Source organism: Pleurodeles waltl, chromosome 5 (assembly GCF_031143425.1).
Source record: "Pleurodeles waltl isolate 20211129_DDA chromosome 5, aPleWal1.hap1.20221129, whole genome shotgun sequence".
Classification (NCBI taxonomy): Eukaryota; Metazoa; Chordata; class Amphibia; order Caudata; family Salamandridae; genus Pleurodeles; species Pleurodeles waltl.
The window spans coordinates 681096085-681118188 of NC_090444.1; the positions used below are offsets into that span (position 1 = coordinate 681096085).

The following is a 22104-nucleotide window of genomic DNA, read 5'->3' on the forward strand; positions in this document are numbered from 1 at the left end:
AAATAAATAACACAAAAAAACAAATAATAATGAGGACGCAAACACACCCACTTGTGCAACCAATAAGATTTGCGACCTGCAGTTTTCACACTTCAGTTGTCATAAACGAATAGACACTTTCCTCCTGAGATATTCACTGGATCCCATACTTTAAGCAGGTAATGTATTTTCCATGGAATTCGCTATACACAATCCCCTATTATCAGTTTTTAAGCTCTTTCAACGCAACACAAAGGGACTTCAGTGCGCTTGTTGGAAAATCTTAGGTGCATACTCCATGCATTTCACTGAATAAGATGTACCCCTGTTTACAATATAAATAATTTGATAGTACGTACCATATGATGTGCAGAAGCAGAAGATGAAACGGAGGGCAGGTGCCAGTCCTACAAAAAAGTACATACGGTTTGTTTACAGCAATCCTTGTGATTTTATAAAACAACTTTTCCCGATGAAGGCCTCTAAAGAGACTTATATGGTCAGCAATTATCCATTCATTAGTTGTCAGTGGATATTGGGCTTCATTTTGACAAAGTGTACTTAATTCAAAAGAACAGCAACAACCAAAAAAAACACATTAAATGCACAGCTCATTAGAATGCGAGGAACTAATTTTACTCTTCCAATGGTAATTTTTTGACCCTTTGTCATAGTTGATGACACAGTGTTTTTTTCTTCAGTTATGGTCTGAATACACAGAATACATCCAACACATGTTTCACCTCTAAAGGCTTATTGTCCTGTCAGATTTCTAAGTGTCGGATAGTTGTTAGGGTAGGATGCAGTCTCATTTCTTTGACAGCATGTTGCATCTGTTGGCATGGTTCTTTTGAATTATGTTGGTCATCATGCCTCTGTCCACGCCGGGTCTGTATGAACTGTGTAATAATTGAATATTTATGGATATGAATGTATTAGACTGCTAACCATCAATCTCAAACGTCTATAACATTGTAATGGGGAAGAGACCAGAGCCGTTTGTTTAGGGTGTAGAGAATAAAAACACATGTACATCCACCATAATTAGCATTATTGGTATTGACAGGGAATGATCCTTTTGAGGATCATTTGAACTACTTGTATCTAATATCTTCTTCACCTCATTCGTTTATGTAACTTTAAAACTGTTTGCTTTCAATCAATAAATGTGAAAATCAGTAATACTGATTGGGGACAGTTCACACCACTTTTTTGTGTATTTACTTCGAACTTAAGTGTGCAAAGTACTATCTGTGAGAGTAAATAAGAGACCCTGATTCAAAACGTCAGGATCTGAGCAAACTTTCAGCCAGAAATGCAGGATACATCTCTGAAATCCTGGAAATTACCTATTTTACACATTTATTAAATTAGGATTAGGGGTGATAAGTTACGTATTCCCGGAGGAGGCCTTCGCGAAGGAATACCAACATTATACGTAACTTTTTGCGGCATACTTTGCTCACCTACAGCAAATGCCAATATAAGCAGGAATAAGTAAGCAAATAAATTGCTTATGAAAACACCCAAGTGCAATCATATGTATTTGTTGTATAGGGGAATGGATTTCTCCACGTGGAAAATTAATTTACAGGTTGAAAGAACAAATGAGCTTTTTTATGTGCTAATGAGTGTGGCGGAAACACTTAGAAAATTGCCAGCCCTGTGAGTAAACACTAGGGTTAATTACAGGGTAGCAGCAATATGCTTGGAAATCCTTACTTTCTATGGATTGACAGCTGTATTTCAGGACATTTTTGTAAATCTATTAAAATTGGAACTGTACAAGAAACCGATAGCTTCAGGTTTTGGAATTTTACAAGATTCCTTAGTAATCTGCCCCATATACAACAAAGGACTCTTTCTGCTACTCAATATTAGAGCTTCGATTACAAGATGTAAAGGGGGTTATAGGTTTTGGGGAATTAAAATCCAGGGATCGATGTTTCCTTAGTTATTCCTGAATGTGTTCTCCCGATGTGTCACGCAGAGATTTCGACTGCTTGTGGCAACTGAAACGTCGGATTGTTTCGCGTTGTTGTGAAGCATGTTTGTGATGCTGCTCACATACACATTTGAGGTACTTCCACAACAAAATGTGTTACTGACACTAAAACTTGTATTAAATAGCATGAGACTTCTGGACTCTTAGGATATTATTGAGGCCATTGGAATTATGCCGCAGGGGAGCATTAAATTATGCGGTAGCATTGACAAAATTCTACGATATAAAAAGGCAAATTGTGCAGCATAATGTGGCACATTTCTTGATAGTATTACTTCATTATTTTGTAACGCCAGACATGGCAATACTGTCTGGGCAAATATTTCACCTCATTAGAACCAGTTTAACAACCAAATACAGAAACAAGCAACTGAAAGATGACCAGTTAATCTTTGTGCAGGGCCTTTCACTGCACACAAACATGTCCTCACATTTTTATTAACTTTTGATCCGTTTGAGAAGAACACATTTTTTTTATTTTTAGTTTCCATAAAATCAGCAGATTTTTTGGGAATCTATTCAGAACTCTACTTCTAATTTGATTGGAGTGGACATAAGATGTTTCATAGAGCTTAGCCTATTTCACTTGTGATACAGAGCACCGTCGTAACACCAATAGGAGGTGAGCAAGCACTTAATAAACAGTGCAACACATTACTATGCAACCCAATGCATAGTAAACAACTTTAGGTACATAAATTAGACTTTACAAATGTGGCTCCGCCTCTTTTCTTACCAAGAATCGACTATCAAAATTCCCTCCTGTTACCTATCCCTAAAACAAGGCTGGGCCCACTCAAAAGCAGTATGGCCACCTGTTGCCCACCTAATCTCTCGTTCCTGCAGTTGTGATCAGATTATTCTTATCCCAAATGCCTGACTGGGCCTCCTCCAGGGCTAGATATACTTTCCAAATAATTTCAAAATGACCTCACTTATAATACACTACATCTAAACACCGTTTGATACATGCCCATGAAAATACGGATCTCTGGTGGACAAAACTTCCTTCGCAGTAAACACTTTCTCTGCTTAGTAATGCTATGTTCAAGAAGCAGAAAACCAGGGCACGGTTATTTTTGGGTTCTGCTCCATGTCTCAGGTGCTCCCTTGCCATTGGTTCCCTGCCAAGCACCCGCTATTGCTTACTTCAAGAAGGAAAGGTAGACATTAGGGTACCTACAAGAAGTATTAGTAGCTACAAGCTGCCTCTACTTATTCCATTAATGATGTCACGTTGACTCCATATGCATCACTTCACTAACAACCTCCCATTGCAGTCCACAAAATGTAAATCTTACATAATTTCCCTTCTCAGCTATCCCTATACATATGTTATTCTCTAATTTTAATCCATGAGTACCTAGTGGAATCTAACTTCTATTTTCTTCTCTTTCAACAAACCAACTCATACAAAACTCTGACATCCCTTGGAGTCTGGAGTGGACTTCAAAAAAATTGTCAAATACATAAAGAATTAAACATTTTTTTCAGGTGTGTTTGCACAGGTCATGAAGATTCAGAACACACAGTTGCAATAGGTCACTCTGCCAATGTAAAATAAAAGAAAACTTTTCACTCCTAAAGCGTCTCACAGATGTGTTAGGCCAGGAGAAAAAGACAATGAGAAATATCCCCATGAACGAACCAATAAAGCTTATGATCAACCATTGTGTCTCTGAAAAACTGCATTTGCTTTTGAAGTAAAATAAACCTCATTATTCTTTTTGCAGTAAAGATGCCATTGACGTCGTAATGCCCAACCCCACCGCGTGACCTCTGCAACTCTGCAAACAAAAGTTCTTAAAATCAAAATTAAGGAAAAATGATAAGAGTCCAGGGACAAAACTTACTAATACTAAAGAAAAAAGAGCAAAAAGAGAGAGAGAAAAAGGGAGTGAGAGAAAGAGCAGGAAGGGAGAGCGAAAGGAAGACAAAAAAACTGTGAAAAGAAAAGTGAAAGGATGAAAGGATGGTTACAAGAATGAAAGGACTGATGGATGGAAGGTAAAACCACACTTCAATTGGTGGGTGAAAGAGTGACTGGAATAATCAAAGGCTGGATGATTGGCTGGATCGATTAATGGATATCTGGATGGAGGGGTGAAAGGGAGGATAAAAGTAGGGCAAATTAGGGGATGGATGAAAAAGAATGAATGGGTTGAACGATAAAAGGATGCATCAATGATTGGAAGTAAGACTAAGGGTGAAAGAGAGGATGGATGGAATGGTGAAAGGATGGATGGAAGCTTTAAAAGATGGATAGTTGGATGGATGCATGAAAGGCTTAAAGGATGGTGAGCTAGGTGGACAGAAGGCGAAATGAAGGGAACTCATCTGGAGTTGGTACAGCTTACTTACCTAATAGCGTTCGAAGTATGGATTAAAGTGGGGGTTACTTGAATTTTTATGGCTACTCCCTTGAAAACTACTTCAACACTAGGACATTAGACCCAAGAGCAGTGTGCAGTGGCCAAACAGACTCTGAAATAACAGGGAACTGATGAAGCAGAAAAAGAAAGACTAATAAACATTCATATATCATGTAACAAAACCGTATAAGACAATGTGATTTTAGCAAAGAAAAATAATGTATGTAGAAAAATGTGCCCACGAAGTAATTCGCCATTAGTATAATCAAGCTTAATTAATCATGAAAATCGACTAATGTATGAGTGCGTCATAATTGCAGCTATATTCTATGATTTTCTCGTTAAACTGTTATATGCTTAGCTTAAATTTAGCAGAGGCTTTGGCCTAGTCGCCTGGTCTCAATTTTAACTGCGTAGTTTTCACTTGTATTAACAAAGACGTGTTTTAAACCTTTAAAAGCTGTATTCTTCCAGTAGAATGACTAATACACTTTTCTCAAAAGTTGTGTGCTAGGCAAGTTTCATCCCCTTTGAAGCAAGGTCAGTTTCTGCAGGTGCAGACAATGAGGACACTGATGCAGAATTAATTAGCAACTTTGTTGCTACTTGTGTTCCAAAACTCCAAGGACACCTTATGCATAGGTGAACATTAAGAGAAGGACACTATTCATTGGTTAAAGAGAAACCACCCCATGGACCCTCCAATGGAAGACCCTGAAGAATTTAGAATGTTTCTTATTTAATCCCACCAGACGAAGAGAAGTCAGCCATTTTCTTTGATGCCATTTTGAAGCCAGATCGAGAAGCCATTTTGATGACACTTTAATGCTTTTTCTCTATCCCAGAGAGAGAGACTTTAAAGAATTCTCACCCTAGAGACTTTAACTTTTATTTTGCCTTGCCCATGTAATAACTTTTGCCCCCCCCATTTTCCTTGCTGCCGCAAGGAAAACTTGCCTTAAACTTTGCCCCTTTGAAGTCTGCCCCATGCTGATCGAACCGGTACCTGAAGGACGAACACTTACCTTGAGTGCTGATTGTATTTGGTAATTATGAAAAGATAAATGTATTATTCATTGTATTTTCCTTCTTAGGTACCAACTGCTTATTTTTACAGAGCCTAAGCTAGAAGTTTTCTAAATTTGTGTTGATTAAATTCATTTTTGCATGAAGCCCCACATGCCAATGCTAATCAGAGGTTAGTTGAGGTATTCATTTGATGCACCGTGCTGAATTGAAATCTTGTTATGCTGACCGATGTATGCAATTAGTCAAATTCAGTTACTCTTATTAGTGATTTGCATTGCTATAGCTGAGTGTATTATAATCCAAGTTTTATGTAGATTGTGTTTCTTCCGTCGATATGGACAGCTAGTAATGTTCGTATATGTGTATCATTTGATTTTGAGACTTACTTACATTGTGTTAGCTTTGTTAATATAGGGAAATAAACTCACTAACTTTTAATAAACAGGTGTGGTTATTCATGACTGAAAGGTCATGGTGTGTCAAATTATTGATTTTCTGTTCAACTAATTTATTGATTGATTACTAATTGAGTATTGGTTATAGATTAATAAATGATTATTGATTTGAGGGATCCGACAATTCTTTGGATGAGGAGAGCTCAACCCGGTCAAAAGGTTCACCGACCTCCAGCGTGTCCAAGTATAAGTAATTTATAAGGACTGGACGCGCTATCAGTAAATGGTAGCAGAGGATGGTTTGGCCCTTTGGGACCCCATCCGAACAAAAGACGGATTCAAATCAGAATTTTCTATAATAAAAGAAGTTGGAGAGATGATGATGCCCTAAATCCCCAATGACTTTCCCGGAATCTCAGAGCATGCGAATGGAGGAAATGGAGGTGTGAGAATGTTTTCGGCGTTTCTAGTGACGGTATGAGTGAAGTTAGGGTTTCACGCTTGCATAGCTTATGCCGCAGATGAATTGTGAAGTTTGTGAGGATTTTAGGGGGTTGCGAACTCCAATCAAAATTTTAGAGGAGTGGTACTCCAGAGTGTGAAAGTAGGGAAGTCGTCGAACTTCATATGTGTGTAGCGCTTGGTGCAGAAAAAAAAAAAATGTCCATGTGGTTGTTGTTGTTGAGACGGGCCCTGCAAGGTCAAGAGACTCCGGAGTATGTTGAAAAGTGTATGAGACACTTGTTTGATGTTGTAATTTGTTCAGTTTAATAGGTTGATCGGGCGTGGTCAACGAGTCAGTACGAATATTGAGGAATGAAAGAAAATTTTCGACTTTGAGATTTGACAAATTCTAAGGTGCACTAGAATAGTTCATTGATCAGTTGAGAGTAAAGTTTTCAGGTCAAATTTTGCTTGCGAAAGTGGGAAACCGAGAAAGATGGAATAACTGCCGAGGCTAGTGAAAAATCCCTAAGGTTTCTGAAGTGAATGTATTACCCTTCCTGAAGTAAACCGACATATTGGTTTTATTCCTTTTATTAGTGCTCGCAATATATTGCAGAAATTAAGTTTTGAGTTAAGCTGAATGAAGGAGGACAAGCCGCGAGACTTTGTGAGCCGCAGTGTGTGAGTGTGACGTCACTAGGAGCCGCGCTGGGATAGGTTGGTTGGTGAGAAGGGTCGCGCACGGATTGGATGCAGTCCGTGAAGCGCAATTGGTGGGGAAAGGCAAGCGAAGAGTATTCTGGGAATTAAAGTCACTTATTGATTACATTTTTTTTTTAAATAAAAGACGGAAAGATTACATTTTTCAAAGCACTTAAGAGTGCCTTGAGGGGAGATGTATATATTAAAGCAAATGTAGGAGAAGAAACATCGCCTGAGGGTACACCAGCTTACATCGTAATTGAAGAAAAGGGTGTCGCCTTTGGTTAAAACAATGGTGTAATTTAACAGAAAAGCATGGAAGTGTAGCGTTTCCCATCCATGGGACGTTTAACCTAAGAATCTTGGAGAATTTAAGATTTGCGCTATACGACATGAAAATACCTCCAAGACCAGCACAGTTTGAAGCATTAGCAATTTGGGAACAAATGGCTAGAAGGCAACTACAAAAGAAATTTGAGACAAGAGTGAGAAAAGTAGAAAAGACACTAGCGGATGCTAGATGGGATAGCACCCAAAAAGTTTGGAGATCAGATATATTGCAGGGAATTAAATTGTTTCTAGCAATTACTGACGAAGCAGAGATGGAAGGAAAGAAAGCTACCCATAAAACAAACAAGAGAACCTCGAAAAGGTCAGATGAATCAGACGATGAGGAATTCATTCTGCAATTGCTAAATGACCATCCACCACCATATGTGGAAAACGAAAATGGCCCAAGCACTGCCCCTCCAGAACCAATACAGGGTACTGTAACTCCAAATTTGATAATATTGCAGAGGCAAAGTAGTCCCGATATGCCTTTTACACCAGAAATACCACAAGTTCAGAGAATATATCCTGACATGACTAAACTGAAATCTGTTAATGATTATCAGCCACAGGTCCAAAGACGCTATTATGATGAGCATAATTTGGAAATGACTTCTAATTTAATAGTGCAGGGAGGACAGAATTACCAAAAACCGACATTGATTCCAACTGAATCAACACAAATTTTGATGCCCCAAAAGCAGATGCAAGAAATGCCAAAGTACATTCAAACAACAGAAACACAGTTAGACATGCCAGCAATGATGAACCATAATGTGGGAATTAACATGCCACAGAATTTGGGTAACAGACAGAATCCAGATGCAATATCTTTGCCTATCACTGTAGGTCCGCCAGTACTATTATATATACAAGCAAAGCCAAATGTATGCGATCAAGGTGTAATGACGCAGAATGAGACAGGAAGAAGATACACAGAAAATACCCAAGAAACGACTCCCGTAGGAACACTGTCAAATAGATCTGGGTCTTTGTTGAAATTTAGTCCAATTCCAATTTGTGTTCCGTCAACTGTGGTAAGGTCAAGTCCACCACTAATAGTACTGCTAACTTCAAAAACAGAAATATATCAAAAACCGTCAGTAGCAGTAGACGTAGATGCCACATTAATGGGACTAAACGCACAACAGTTAACACAATGGTTGAACAGTCTGAATTCCCCACAGAGTACACCCAAGGGGAAAGGAGAAGAATATTTGAATCAAATAAGATTGGGCATGGAAGCAGGTGAACTCGTAGATGGAATGATGGGTCTGAACAGGTTAGAATCATACACAGAATAAGAGCTGAGATACATTTGCCCTAGAATTACAAGAGAAGTAAGCAGCATACATAAGAGGTTACAAGAAATTGCAGACAGACACAAAATGGACATAAATAAAACCAAGCATTTGAGCAGAAGTTACAGGTTAGACTTTGAGACAAAGGATTTTGAACACATGAGGTCTGCAGGAATGAAAACACACCTTAAAGAAATATTGCAAAGCGCGCAGGTTTGGAGATGTTTAGACAAGTGGGAGAGTAGGTGGGTTAAGAAAAAGGATAAGAAGAAAGAAAGTACCCCAGATCGGAATGATAAAATACAACAGAATGATGATCTTATAACCATGTTACAAATGAGAGAAACAGCAGGGGGAAAACGTATCCATGTACCATGGCACAGGTGTGACATTCAATCTTTTACGGATGATTACCCTAAGTTAAGAGAGAAACCGATCGAATGGTATCAACAAACAGATAGATTTGTGAAACTCGCAAAATGTCTTTGGGAAGACCTGAATACTTAATTCGAAATTGTAGTTCCGGCAGATTTGTGGGAAGATTGTAAAAGGGCTGTAGATTGACCAACAAGTGAACCGGAAAGAGATAAGGACACAGGTGCACCATCGCCTAGGGTAATGAGCATGTACCATAAAGTGATTGAGTATCTGAAAACGAAGGTTGCGTCGAAAAATGTAGATTGGCAGTAAATTGACAGAACAGCACAGGAAGTTAAGGAGTCGATACATGCATACTATGAGAGATTGCTGAAAGCATTTAAAAATTACAGTGGCACGGAAACGATTGGGGCGAAGGACGTGCTCCATTTTGTGTTCAGATTTGTGGAAGGATTGAAACCTGAAATTAGCCAGATGATTAAAATGCATTTGATTTGTTGGCAGTCAAAATCGATCGATGAAGTGTTGAACTATGCAAAATACTGCAGTGATGAGACTGAGACAAAGCAGAAAAGGTTGAAAGAAAAAGTTATGGTGATGCAGATTAGAGCAGCTCAAACAGGTTTGCAAGGTTTCCAACAACAGTTGCCGCAGCAGCAACAGCAGGGAAATGTTATGTTTCAGCCACAGATGAGAGGCAGAGGCCGAGGAGGTTTTGTGAATAATGGTCCTGATTTAAATACTGTCGTTGTTCCTAATGGTATACAGGCAATGAAGAAAGTGATGCCATGTCACACGTGCGGAATCATCGGGCATTGGAAACGGGAGTGCCCAATGTTGGTGCAGGAAGGTGTAGGTCAGCAAAACAATGATGTCAATACATTTCAGAATATGAGAGGACCAAAATTGAGAGGTCGAAACCCAAATTTCCCAAATAATGTAAATCAGATGCAAGGTCTACAACCTATGCAACAACAGCAGGTGCAAATGCCCCGTGTACAGATGGTACAATCACAGTCAGTGCAACAGCAGTTTCCTATGGGACCTAATCAGCAAATGCAAGTACCCTTAGCACCAATGAATCACCAACAAGTAATGCTTCCTCAACAGGTTATAGGTCAAGGAATGAATCAAAGTAACACAGTACACCAATTCCCGTTACACAGTGAGAATGGAATAAACAATGAATGGGAGAGTGAAAGTTCAGAAGAGGAGGGAAATTGTATGCTTGCGGCATCTTTGGAAGTTGATCAAAAGGGACCATATGTGGAAGGAAGAGTTATGGGTCACAGTGTTTCATTTTTGGTTGACACAGGAGCTACACGCTCTACAGTTAGAAGGATCGAAGTACCAAATTTGCCACTTTCAGGGAGAACAGTTCAAGTAGAGGGAGTAGCAAATAGGTATCTGACAAATCCAATTACAGATCCAGTGCAAGTCAAAATTGGTAACTTTCAAGGGTTACATAAATTTGTGGTGTGTGACTCAAGTCCAATATCCCTATTAGGAAGATATCTATTGTGCAAATTAGGATGCTCGATTATGTGCTCACATAATGGAATTAAAATTCAGACAAACAGTGATGAGGAAGAAGAGGACAGTTTAGAAGAAGAAGAAATGGAAACTGTAGATGAAGAGTATCCCCTGATTACTCTTTATCCTATGCTCACTGAAGCAGATATTCCAGCTGATTTACAAGAAACTGTTGAGAAGGAAGTGTGGGATATGACAGGGAAAGAAGTAGGATTGATCAAAGGAGCAGAACCAGTGAAAGTGACTGTAAAACCTAATGCAAATTTTCCACAGGCTCCACAACACCATATGTCACAAGATACTCTCATGAAAGTCGCCCAACTCATTGACGAATTTGTGAAACAGGGAGTACTGAAAGAAGTACTAAGTAGTCCATGTAATTCAACAATCATGGGACTAATAAAACCAAGTGGAAAGGTCCGAATTGTTCAAGATTTGAGAAAAATAAATGACATAATAGTCAAATGTTGTCCCGTAGTACCAAATCCAGCTGTAATTAAGTTTCAAATTCCCTGTGATACAGAGTGGTTCTCAGTCATCGATTTGTCACAAGCATTCTTTTCTGTGCCTCTTCATTAGGACAGCCAATTTCTCTTTTGTTTCAAATTCCTGGACAGAGTCTACAGTTGGTGTCGAATTCCTCAAGGGTTTTCGGAGTCACCGTCAATTTTCAATCAGATTCTGAAGAAAAATTTTGAATCATTGGACTTACCTTTTGAATCAACCTTAGTACAGTATATTGACGATTTACTGATCGCATTCAAAACAGAAAATGACTGTAAAGTTGACACTATTGCCCTACTGAACCATTTGGGAAGGAATGGACACAAAGTGTCTCCTTCGAAATTGCAATTCTGCCAAAAGAAAGTGAAATATTTGGGTCACCAAATAGAAAAAGGGTCGAGAAAAATAATGAAAGAAAAAATAACGAGTGTACTTCAAATGAGTACACCCAAAACAAGAAAAGAGGTGAGAAAGTTCTTGGGAATGGTGGGCTATTGTCGCCAGTGGATTCCCAGTTTCTCAACTCTAGCCAAACCTTTACTGAAACTGACTCAGAAAGATGCATAGGATGAAATAATGTTGAAAAGAGATGAAATGGATGCCTTTATTGAATTAAAGGAATGCATGTGCAGAGCTCCAGCTTTAGGTATGCCTGATTACACAAAGCCTTTCACATTGTTTTGTCATGAATGTGATGCATGTTCCTTGTCTGTCTTGACTCAAGCCCATGGTGGTGTAAACAGACTAGTAGCATATTTTTCAGCTACTTTGGATCCAGTCGCAGCAGCCTTACCAGGATGCTTGCATGCTGTAGCAGCAGTTGGTATGAGCCTGAATCAAAGTAAAGGAATAGTGATGGGACATCCTTTAACAGTTATGGTCCCTCACTCAGTCGAAATACTTTTGACACGTTCCCGAACACAGCACATGACTGGTGCTAGGCTGACAAGGTACGAGACAATAATTTTGGGATCACCTAATGTGCAGTTAAAAAGATGCACTACATTAAATCCAGCAACTTTGTTTCCCAGTGAAAATGTTGAAATTGAAAACGCAGACGATATCGAGCATGACTGTCTTCAAGTGACTGAATTTTGTACTAAACCAAGACCTGATATCAAAGATATTCGATTGGAAGAAAATGATCAGATTATTTTTTTTGATGGTTCATGTTTAAGAGATGCACTAGGAATATTGAAGGCAGGATGTGCCGTATGTACAATAACTGGTGTTCTAGAAGCATCTTGGCTTCAAGGAGTTTACTCTGCACAAGTAGCGGAACTAGTAGCCCTTACTAGAGCTTGCCAACTTTCCGCATTAATGAAAGTCACCATTCACACTGACAGTCAGTACGGATTTGGAATAGTGCATGATTTTGGAAAATTGTGGTCACAAAGAGGCTTTATGACCTCTTCAGGATCACCAGTGAAAAATGGTGAAAGAATAAGAGAATTGTTACATGCTATCCAGTTACCAGGAGAAGTAGCAGTAGTAAAATGCAGTGCACACTCAAAATCACAAGACTTTGTTTCTTTGGGAAATGGATATGCAGATCAAGTCGCAAGGTTTTGTGCATTGAACTGCATATTGCTCAGAGTTGAATGGAATTTGATAAGTGAGCCAGAACTTGAACCAAGTGAAGCCTTTGCTCTAAAAGTTGTAGACACAATAGAAGAATTGAAATTCCTACAAAATAATGTTAGTAAGGATGAAAAACTTTCATGGAGTAAATTACAATGCGTAAAGAAACCAGATGATTTGTGAGTTTCAAGTGAAGGGAGATTAGTTTTGCCAGACAGTCTTATGACGCAAATAGCTAGGTTATACCATGGACAAGCACACATTGGAAGAGATGCCATGATTAGATTATTCAAAATTGATTGGTTTAATCCCAAATTCCGCCAAGTTGCTGAAGCAGTTTGCCATCGTTGCGTCGTTTGCCAACAAATGAACGCAGGGAAGGGAACAGTGGTAAATTTGAGCCACATTGGAAGAGCAGGTGGGCCATTCAGCAGGATGCAAATGGACTTCATTGTGATGCCTATGCATGCAGGCTTGAAATATGTGTTGGTGATTGTGTGTATTTTTAGTCACTGGTTTGAAGCATACCCTACACGCAGAAATGACAGTCTCACAGTTGCAAAACTACTCTTGAGAGAACTAATACCACGTTTCAGATTTCCGATCTCTTTAGAATCAGATAGGGGAAGTCACTTCAATAACGAAGTAATCAAATTACTATGTGCAGCATTGAACATTGAGCAAAAATTGGATTGTAGCTACCGCCCTGAAGCATCAGGACTAGTGGAGCAAATGAATGGCACGCTGAAATCAAGAATGGCGAAAATATGCGCATCCACAAACTTGAAATGGCCTGACGTGTTGCCTTTGGTGTTAATTTCAATGAGAAATACACCTGATAGAAAAACCGGACTATCACCACATGAAATACTCATGGGCAGAGCCATGAGACTTCCAGCAGTTCCTGTGAATGCCCTTGTAAATATTACAGATGATATGGTATTGGACTACTGCAAAGGTCTGGCTGATGTGGTCCGCTCTTTTTCTCACCAGGTGGAGGCAACCACCTTGCCACCGTTCCAAGGTCCAGGACACGCCCTGAAAGCAGGTGACTGGGTTGTGATAAAGAAGCAAGTGAGGAAGTCGTGTTTGGAACCCCGTTGGAAAGGACCTTTTCAAGTGATTCTGACAACTACCACCACTGTGAAGTGTGCGGGAGTTCCCAACTGGATTCACACCAGTCACACGAAAAGGGAGACGTGTCCCACAGAAGAGGAAATTGAAGCACTGAAATTACCCACAACTGACAGGAAAGTACCAGGCACTGAGACAGAACGAAGGGAGCCTGAAAGCGAACAAGAAGAAATCAAAACAGAATAAATATTCTCTGAAGAAGACAAAGTCGATCCTTTTGAGGACAACAGAGAAGAAGCCTCAGGAGGTGACAAAGATCCTATCTCAGGTGAAGAAGCACAAGAGCCTGATAAGAGGAGGGCTTTCCCAGAAGCAGACGATACAGGAAAAGAAGGAGAAAACCTGATTGACCTCCTAGAGAAAGGAGACAAGACAGAGCAAAGCGAAATTGTCCCAAATCTTCCAGAACCGGTTGCAGGTCCATCAGGTGAAAGCAACGCGAAACGGAGACAAAGCATATCACCAGTGAAATCAAAGACTAAAGAAACATTAAACGAAAATAAAGGGCCAAAGTTGAAGGAGAAAAGAAAAGAAGTATCTTTCATAACAACATTGAATGAAGAAAAAGACACAGCCAAAGAACAAGACATAAGCGAAAGGGAATCGAAGGGAGATGCTAAATTTAAAAGAAAAAGAATAGCGAGCAGAAGATATTCTGGTCCAGAATGGGCATACACAGCCACTAACAATTGGTCAGACAAATTTCTATCTCTTAGTCTTGAAAACGAAGAAGCAGAACGACACTTTGGTACTTGAAAAATGAATTTCATGAACATTACCGAATAAGACATTGATAACCTGATTGACTTTTGAAACCGATTTTGAGACAAAGCTTCTAAACCGATAAGAGACTAAGCTGCTAAAGAAAACAGTGTGAACTTTGACCTTGTTGATCCTACACATATATATCTCCACATTTGATTTGATAAGTTATCTTCTACTTTCTGATTCTCTATAGATCATGACAGACAATACCACACAAGGACATAAAATGAAATATTGTAAATACATGTGTATAGGTCTAATAATTGCATGTGTACTAATAATTTTGGAAATAATTCTTGGAATGCATGGAGAGAATGAAAGGGACACGAATGATGCTTCTACTTTTAAAATTATTACTGAATTAAAGCCTTTGAAGAAACTCGAACAAGACGAAAAATACTTACATGACAAGAAAGAACTTTCATCTAATGTTTTCTGTCGCTTGCTGAATGAGTACGTTGAGACAATGGACGCGAAAGATTGTTATGTATGTACACAAATACCTACCTCAGTAATAGAAGGGGTGACATATCATAGCATGCCTCTTACGTATGGAATAACATGTAGTTTGTTACTAACCAGATTTTATGGCCAGGAGTATATTCAATACTTCTATTCTAATCATGATGTCGTATTTTCATATGTCCCCATAATTGAGTACTTGAGTAAAGTAGCAAGAGATTACTATATAAAGTTAGTTAGAGGTTTCTTTGAACCATTATCACCTTTTTCCACAGTTCACGCTCATAAAGAGAATCTTACATGCTTACTTTCACCCGTAGAGAAAAGCTTTTTAGATCACACTAAAGATAGAAGGAAAATGGTAAAGGAAAAATTAGAAAAAGAATTACACAAAAGAACATCTGTAGATAACTATGCTTTTGCCGCAATAAAGACACAAAGGAAACTAGCTTTAGATGCAATACACATAGGGAAACTTTGGATATATAGACCTAAATCATATTATGACACAATCTTTGTAGGAACGAGTGAATGTAAACACGTGTTTTTATTCCAGAGTAAATGGATGTTCATGTTAAATGGCCTAGATCCAGCTACTCCAGGAGTATATTATATTTGTGGACTCAATGCCTATTATCGTCTTCCAAAAGGATGGTATGGGAGATGTTATTTGGGAATAGTATTTCCAAAGATTTATCAACTAGACGACTTAAAGAAATTTCCAAAGCTGTCTGAATTACATCGTATTCAGAAAAGGGAGACAGCTTCTGGCGTGGTAGGAGACATATTTGGAGCAATAATTCCTTCAGTAGGAGTTATATTGAATTCAATCAAAATACGAAAGTTGTTTACTATTCTGGATAACATGCTGACAAATTTCTCAGGAGCAATGATCCTGATGGATACTGATCTTGCTGCAGAAAGAGCTATGACTCTTCAAAACCGGCTTGCTTTAGACATTCTTTTAGCAAAGAATGGCGGCATTTGCAAAATGCTTAGTGCACGTCACTGTTGTTCTTATATACCAGACAACAGTAAACAAATTAGAAACATGCTTGCAAATTTAACTAACGATAGTACAGATTTGAAAGAATTGAAAGAACCAGGAGTATGGGAAAAGGTTGGAAAAGGATTTGCTTCCGTGGGAAATTGGCTCAGCAACATTTGGAACTGAATATTACTGAAAATAGTAAAAGGAATATTAATAATACTAATTTGCTTAATAGGTATTTGGGGAATATGGAAGGCTATTAAAATACTGAAATCAAGAAATAAGAGAAGAATTGAAAAGAAAGAACAAAAGGAAATGGTAAAATTATACAGCGAAAAATGAAAGGGAGTGAAAAGGGAGATGACCGAAATGGCAAATTATTAAACAGAATTTTAATGGAATAAAATTTGTGGTGGAAGATTTAATGTGATGACATAATTAGTCATCAGAGAAGGGATTGATGAAGCAGAAAAAGAAAGACTAATAAACATTCATATATCATGTAACAAAATCGTATAAGACAATGTGATTTTAGCAAAGAAAAATAATGTATGTAGAAAAATGTGCCCACGAAGTAATCCGCCATTAGTATAATCAAGCTTAATTAATCATGAAAATCGAGCAATGTATGAGTGCGTCATAATTGCAGCTATATTCTATGATTTTCTCATTAAACTGTTACATGCTTAGCTTAAATTTAGCAGAGGCTTTGGCCTAGTCGCCTGGTCTCAATTTTAACTGCGTAGTTTTCACTTGTATTAACAAAGACGTGTTTTAAACCTTTAAAAGCTGTATTTTTCCAGTAGAATGACTAATAAACGTATCTCAAAAGTTGCGTGCTAGGCAGGTTTCATCCCCTTTGAAGCAAGGTCAGTTTCTGCAGGTGCAGACAATGAGGACACTGATGCAGAATTAATTGGCAACTTTGTTGCTACTTGTGTTCCAAAACTCCAAGGACACCTTATGCGTAGGTGAACATTAAGAGAAGGACACTATTCATTGGTTAAAGAGAAAACACCCCATGGACCCTCCAATGGAAGACCCTGAAGAATTTGGAATGTTTCTTATTTCATCCCACCGGACGAAGAGAAGTCAGACATTTTCTTTGATGCCATTTTGAAGCCATATCAAGAAGCCATTTTGATGACACTTTAATGCTTTTTCTCTTTCCCAGAGAGAGAGACTTTAAAGAATTCTCACCCTAGAGACTTTAACTTTTATTTTGCCTTGCCCATATAATAACTTTTGCCCCCCATTTTCCTTGCTGCCGCAAGGAAAACTTGCCTTAAACTTTGCCCCTTTGAAGTCTGCCCCATGCTGATCGAACCGGTACCTGAAGGACGAACACTTACCTTGAGTGCTGATTGTATTTGGTAATTATGAAAAGATAAATGTATTATTCATTGTATTTTCCTTCTTAGGTACCAACTGCTTATTTTGACAGAGCCTAAGCTAGAAGTTTTCTAAATTTGTGTTGATTAAATTCATTTTTGCATGAAGCCCCACATGCCAATGCTAATCAGAGGTTAGTTGAGGTATTCATTTGATGCACCGTGCTGAATTGAAATCTTGTTACGCTGACCGATGTATGAAATTAGCCAAATTCAGTTACTCTTATTAGTGATTTGCATTGCTATAGCTGAGTGTATTATAATCCAAGTTTTACGTAGATTGCGTTTCTTCCGTCGATATGGACAGCTAGTAATGTTCGTATATGTGTATCATTTGATTTTGAGACTTACTTACATTGTGTTAGCTAGGGAAATAAACTCACTAACTTTTAATAAACAGGTGTGGTTATTCATGACTGAAAGGTCATGGTGTGTCAAATTATTGATTTTCTGTTCAACTAATTTATTGATTGATTACTAATTGAGTATTGGTTATAGATTAATAAATGATTATTGATTTGAGGGATCCGACAATTCTTTGGATGAGGAGAGCTCAACCCGGTCAAAAGGTTCACCGACCTCCATCGTGTCCAAGTATAAGTAATTTATAAGGACTGGACGCGCTATCAGAACCATCAGTGAAGAAGTCAGGAAGTGGAATGACCAGATCAGCTGAGATGGTGAGAATCTGCTACGGTGGAGCGAACTGTGTCTCAGAAAGTGGAGTCGTTTGTGCCTCACACAATACAGGAATTAAAGGAAGTAGGGTTCAGACGGTCGGTCCAGATCCTGATGCATGACGGGTGAAGGAAATGTTTGCAAAGCTTTGCCATTTTAGTGGGATGCCCATGCAAACGAGTGACCAGCGCTTGGTACTACACACATTGTCTTGAATGTAATGCAGACTATAGTAAATGTTACAATTCCCATGAAGCTGCAGGAGATTTGTCCCATCTTCACTGAAGATGGAAGACTTTTCGGGCTTGTATAGGAATTCACCATTTTCGGAGATATGGGTGCAGCTATGGTTAAACTGACTTTATGAATCTCGTGGGGCTTGTTAATGGGAAGGATGAACCCAGAGTCAAAAAAGTTTGTTTTACTGGCTGTTTATTGTAAACTCATAAACACGACCAAAATAATGCTCAAGCTACATACAGACTGTTGTTTCTTGTTCTACGATGACATACAGGCAAAACAGAACTCAGTTGTTACATACACAATATATAAGAACAACACACAATTACAAAGTTAACATTTCATTAGTAATAAAAAACAAAAAAGTCAAGTAAATCATCTGCCAGTAAAATGGAAGTAAAATCATGGAGTCTCAGAGTAACTAAAACAAAATGCCGGATTACACATTAGACAGATAGCAGGAAGAGATGTAAGACGGAGGGAGACATGTTGCTGTCCGCAAGTATTGAGACAATCAATTTTCATACCAGAATTTTTGTAAGTAGTAGAGTGAATTTTCCTGAAAGAAATTCTAGGTAGTCTTATCACATTTTTGTAAAGGTCTCTTCATTTTCTCTCAAAGGAAGCACAAGCATTGCACACCTCTAAAGATGCCATTTCATCAAGTTGGTGGTCCAAGTCACTACCTTTTTACAAATATAATCCATACTACCAGTAATGCATATATATATATATATATATATATATATATATATATATATATATATATATGTATATATAAATAACCTAGTGGCGGTCGTTATAGTTATAGTTATTACCTAGTTTCTATAGAAAAAGTGTTTTTTGTTTTGCTAATAACTTCGGCACCGTTTTATAAATATTCACAAAATTTTAAAAGAACATACAATGCTCACTTTAGCATCTGTCTGGAAAGTTTCAGGGTGATCCATTAAGCTGGGGCTGAGAAAAAAGGTGGGGTGGAGGTCCCAAAACAGGGTTTCCCTATTCATTTTTCCATAGGGATTTTGAACAGCTGTAGCGCCCAAACCACTGGATGGAATTACACCAAATTTGGCAGAAAGGATTTGTAGCCCCTTCTGATCTCGTGCGGGGATCCGATTGGCTGCCAACACTTCAAACCAGGAAGTGTTGGCAGCCATGTTGGGACTCAGCTTCAGCCAAGTCCCAGAAAAAAGGTTAAAAAAAAAAAAAGGGGGCCAGAGTAGTGACACCCTGACCCCTTAGCTCTGGTGGGGAGGTCTTAGGGGGACCAACCCAGGGCCAAAAATAACTTTTTTTAAATGTTTTTGTAAAAAATGAAGTGAGGACGCCCACGCTTCTTAATACTTAAGCCCACGGTTGGTGAAGTCCCGGGGCAATGATATTTATAATCCAGGGGGCCATCCGTTGATAATGTAAAATAGAAAGTCCCATGTTAATAATTTGATTGACAAAACCCGCTTACTAGTAGTCTACAATGTACTGATGAAGTCTTCCAATACTTAGTTTCTGCCAGTGGTTGTTGGTGATGGACAGCACATACCTTTTTTCTGGACGCATTGTTCATCACAGCAAAAGAGAGAAAGGTAGAAAATAGAAAGAAGGATAAAGAGAAAGATAGGAAAACAGTGACAATAGGAAAAGCAGGGATGAAAGCAAACCTGCGCGATAAAGAGACAGAAGTGAAGGGCGGTAGACGAGAGGCCTGAGGTAGAATCAAAACTAGGCAGTCTTGGCATTCAACAATCCTGACATGTTTGGAGCAACCCAGGTGACATATGGGCAGGACCACAAGGCCCATAATCCCTGCTGTACACCGGAAAAGGAGTTTGCAATCTGCACCGATCGGTGCATAAAGCACACCCAGTCGGCCCCCGGCACAGGGCTTGCTGAGGCGAAGATCGGGCCAAAAGTGGGCCCATCTGCACGGTTCAGAGCCTGAAGGAGGCTTGGCCAATCCTCTAATGGTTGCTGTTTGAGAGAAAGATGGGTAACTGAAAATCACCTTTGCCCCTGGCGCTGCTGCCTCTAAGGAATTCCAGAAATGTCCCACTATTATTTAATTTCTTACCTCAGCGGTTTGGGGCTTAAATGAAGAAATTCAATGTGTGGAGGAATAATTTGGGCCCGGGAGTGAACTCCCTATTACTGCCACTATTATCCAACCCACGTAGGGAAAGCATATGGAAGAAACAGGTTTGACACTCAAGACCTGCTGGGGGGCTCCCATTAAGGGTGGATGTTTCCCTGTCTGTGGTCACAGTGGCTGAGGTTCATCATGACCCAGTTACCTCCCCTCCGGAATTGGGCTAGACTGCAGGCCTGGGTGTAAGAACAGGACCTGTTACTTTGAGAGCCAGCCCTAGTAAGGGTAGTAATATCCCTTCGGGAACTGTGCAACTACATAATCATGAGATAAACGCTGACCTAACCCAGATATTGAGAATTTCAAAGACACATAGAAACCATAGTGACTGAACTTTATGAGATACTTGAATACGAAGTGTTGTGGAAGGGTCTCTATGATAATTTGTCCAAGATAGAGTCTTATTTTAAGAATTTGGGCCTCCTATCAATAGAGAAAAGAAAGTCAGTGACTCATAATTTAAGCAATCTTTTGCAATCAGGCACATCAGTTTAGCCCTAAATAACCATTCCATAGAGCATCCCAGCTGCAATTGCATAACAGAAACATCTAGAAGTTTGGCACAAGGCAGACCCTTGCATATTTTAACACAAGTGCCAGATAAGAGGGATTCTCTCTCTAGGGTTGATACAGTTCTTCATCCACTAGAACCCTATTCCCAGAAAGATCAAGCTATACTGAGAACTGGAGAGGGGAGTAGGAGCTTTCCTATTACATCTCCCTCTAGGGTATGGGACCTGAAAAATATTCTACATCTCACCTCAGACACCAACTCTCTAGTGGACATTTTTACCAGAGTCCCTCCATTGAGGCCACAAGTGAGGGAAACTACTCTCCAACTCAAAAACAAAGTTGTCCATTAGTATAATAGGAAGGTGGGGGCAGGGAACTACTTGGCCTCGCATACCAACATGGTCAAAAGAATAGAGGTGGTGGGTAATAGAGAAAGAACTTGGGAGGGAGGTTGTGTTGAAATCAATTTCGATCAACCAGGTATTGCTGGACATTTAATGTCACAAGTATCCCAGATTAATTCTCCCCATCCAGGAACAAGGTACTCTCCTTAGGCTATTTTTACCCACCGGGCACCAATTTATATGCCAAGAACTACAAGAAGCATACAGGAAGACATACAGGTCAACAGGATATGGTTATGGCTGCCTAGTAAATAGAATTGACCCTCTTAGCACACTTTACCGTAATGATTGACTTATCATGCCTGACAGAAGCCCATCCCCCTTAGGGGATGTGGCTGATTCCCTGATAGTAAACCAAGCCCTTGCTACAACATTTAACCAAATAATTTAATCAAGTTTTCAAACTGCAATATAGCTGGTGTAGGGAATAGGAAATCAGATGACACATGGTGCAATTTTATTAAAGACAATCATATTGTTAGGCTACAGGAAACATGGGATACAAATACGTCTCTCCATATGGACATCTACATTTCATTTTTCTGCTCAGCACTACCTTCTCCTTCTGGTAGAGCCAGGGGTGAATTGGCGACATTGGTTTCCTGAGATATTACCTATGAAACATCTCAAGTTGACACTGGGTCGCAGTATTTGCTAGTGGTCTATTTAGTTTTTAAAAAAGCCCCAAATAATTTGCTGATTAATTAATACATTCATAATCCCTGACAAACGCCTCTGGTACTTTATTGGCTTTAAATGCCTTCTTGAATATTTACACTGACAAGCAACATTTCTTAAATATAGTGGTTCTGTTAGGGGTTCTC

At 39.1% G+C, this 22104-nt stretch overlaps 1 protein-coding gene across 2 annotated transcripts in view; it reads right to left on the reverse strand.

The window, feature by feature from the left end:
- TRAPPC3L (trafficking protein particle complex subunit 3L) overlaps window positions 1-22104 on the reverse strand; it is a 284619-nt gene that overhangs the window by 175813 nt on the left and 86702 nt on the right. For both annotated transcript variants that reach the window (XM_069234567.1, XM_069234568.1), the window contains exon 2: window positions 339-386. In XM_069234567.1, the coding sequence (XP_069090668.1) occupies window positions 339-386 (48 nt within the window). The remainder of the gene's footprint in view (window positions 1-338; window positions 387-22104) is intronic.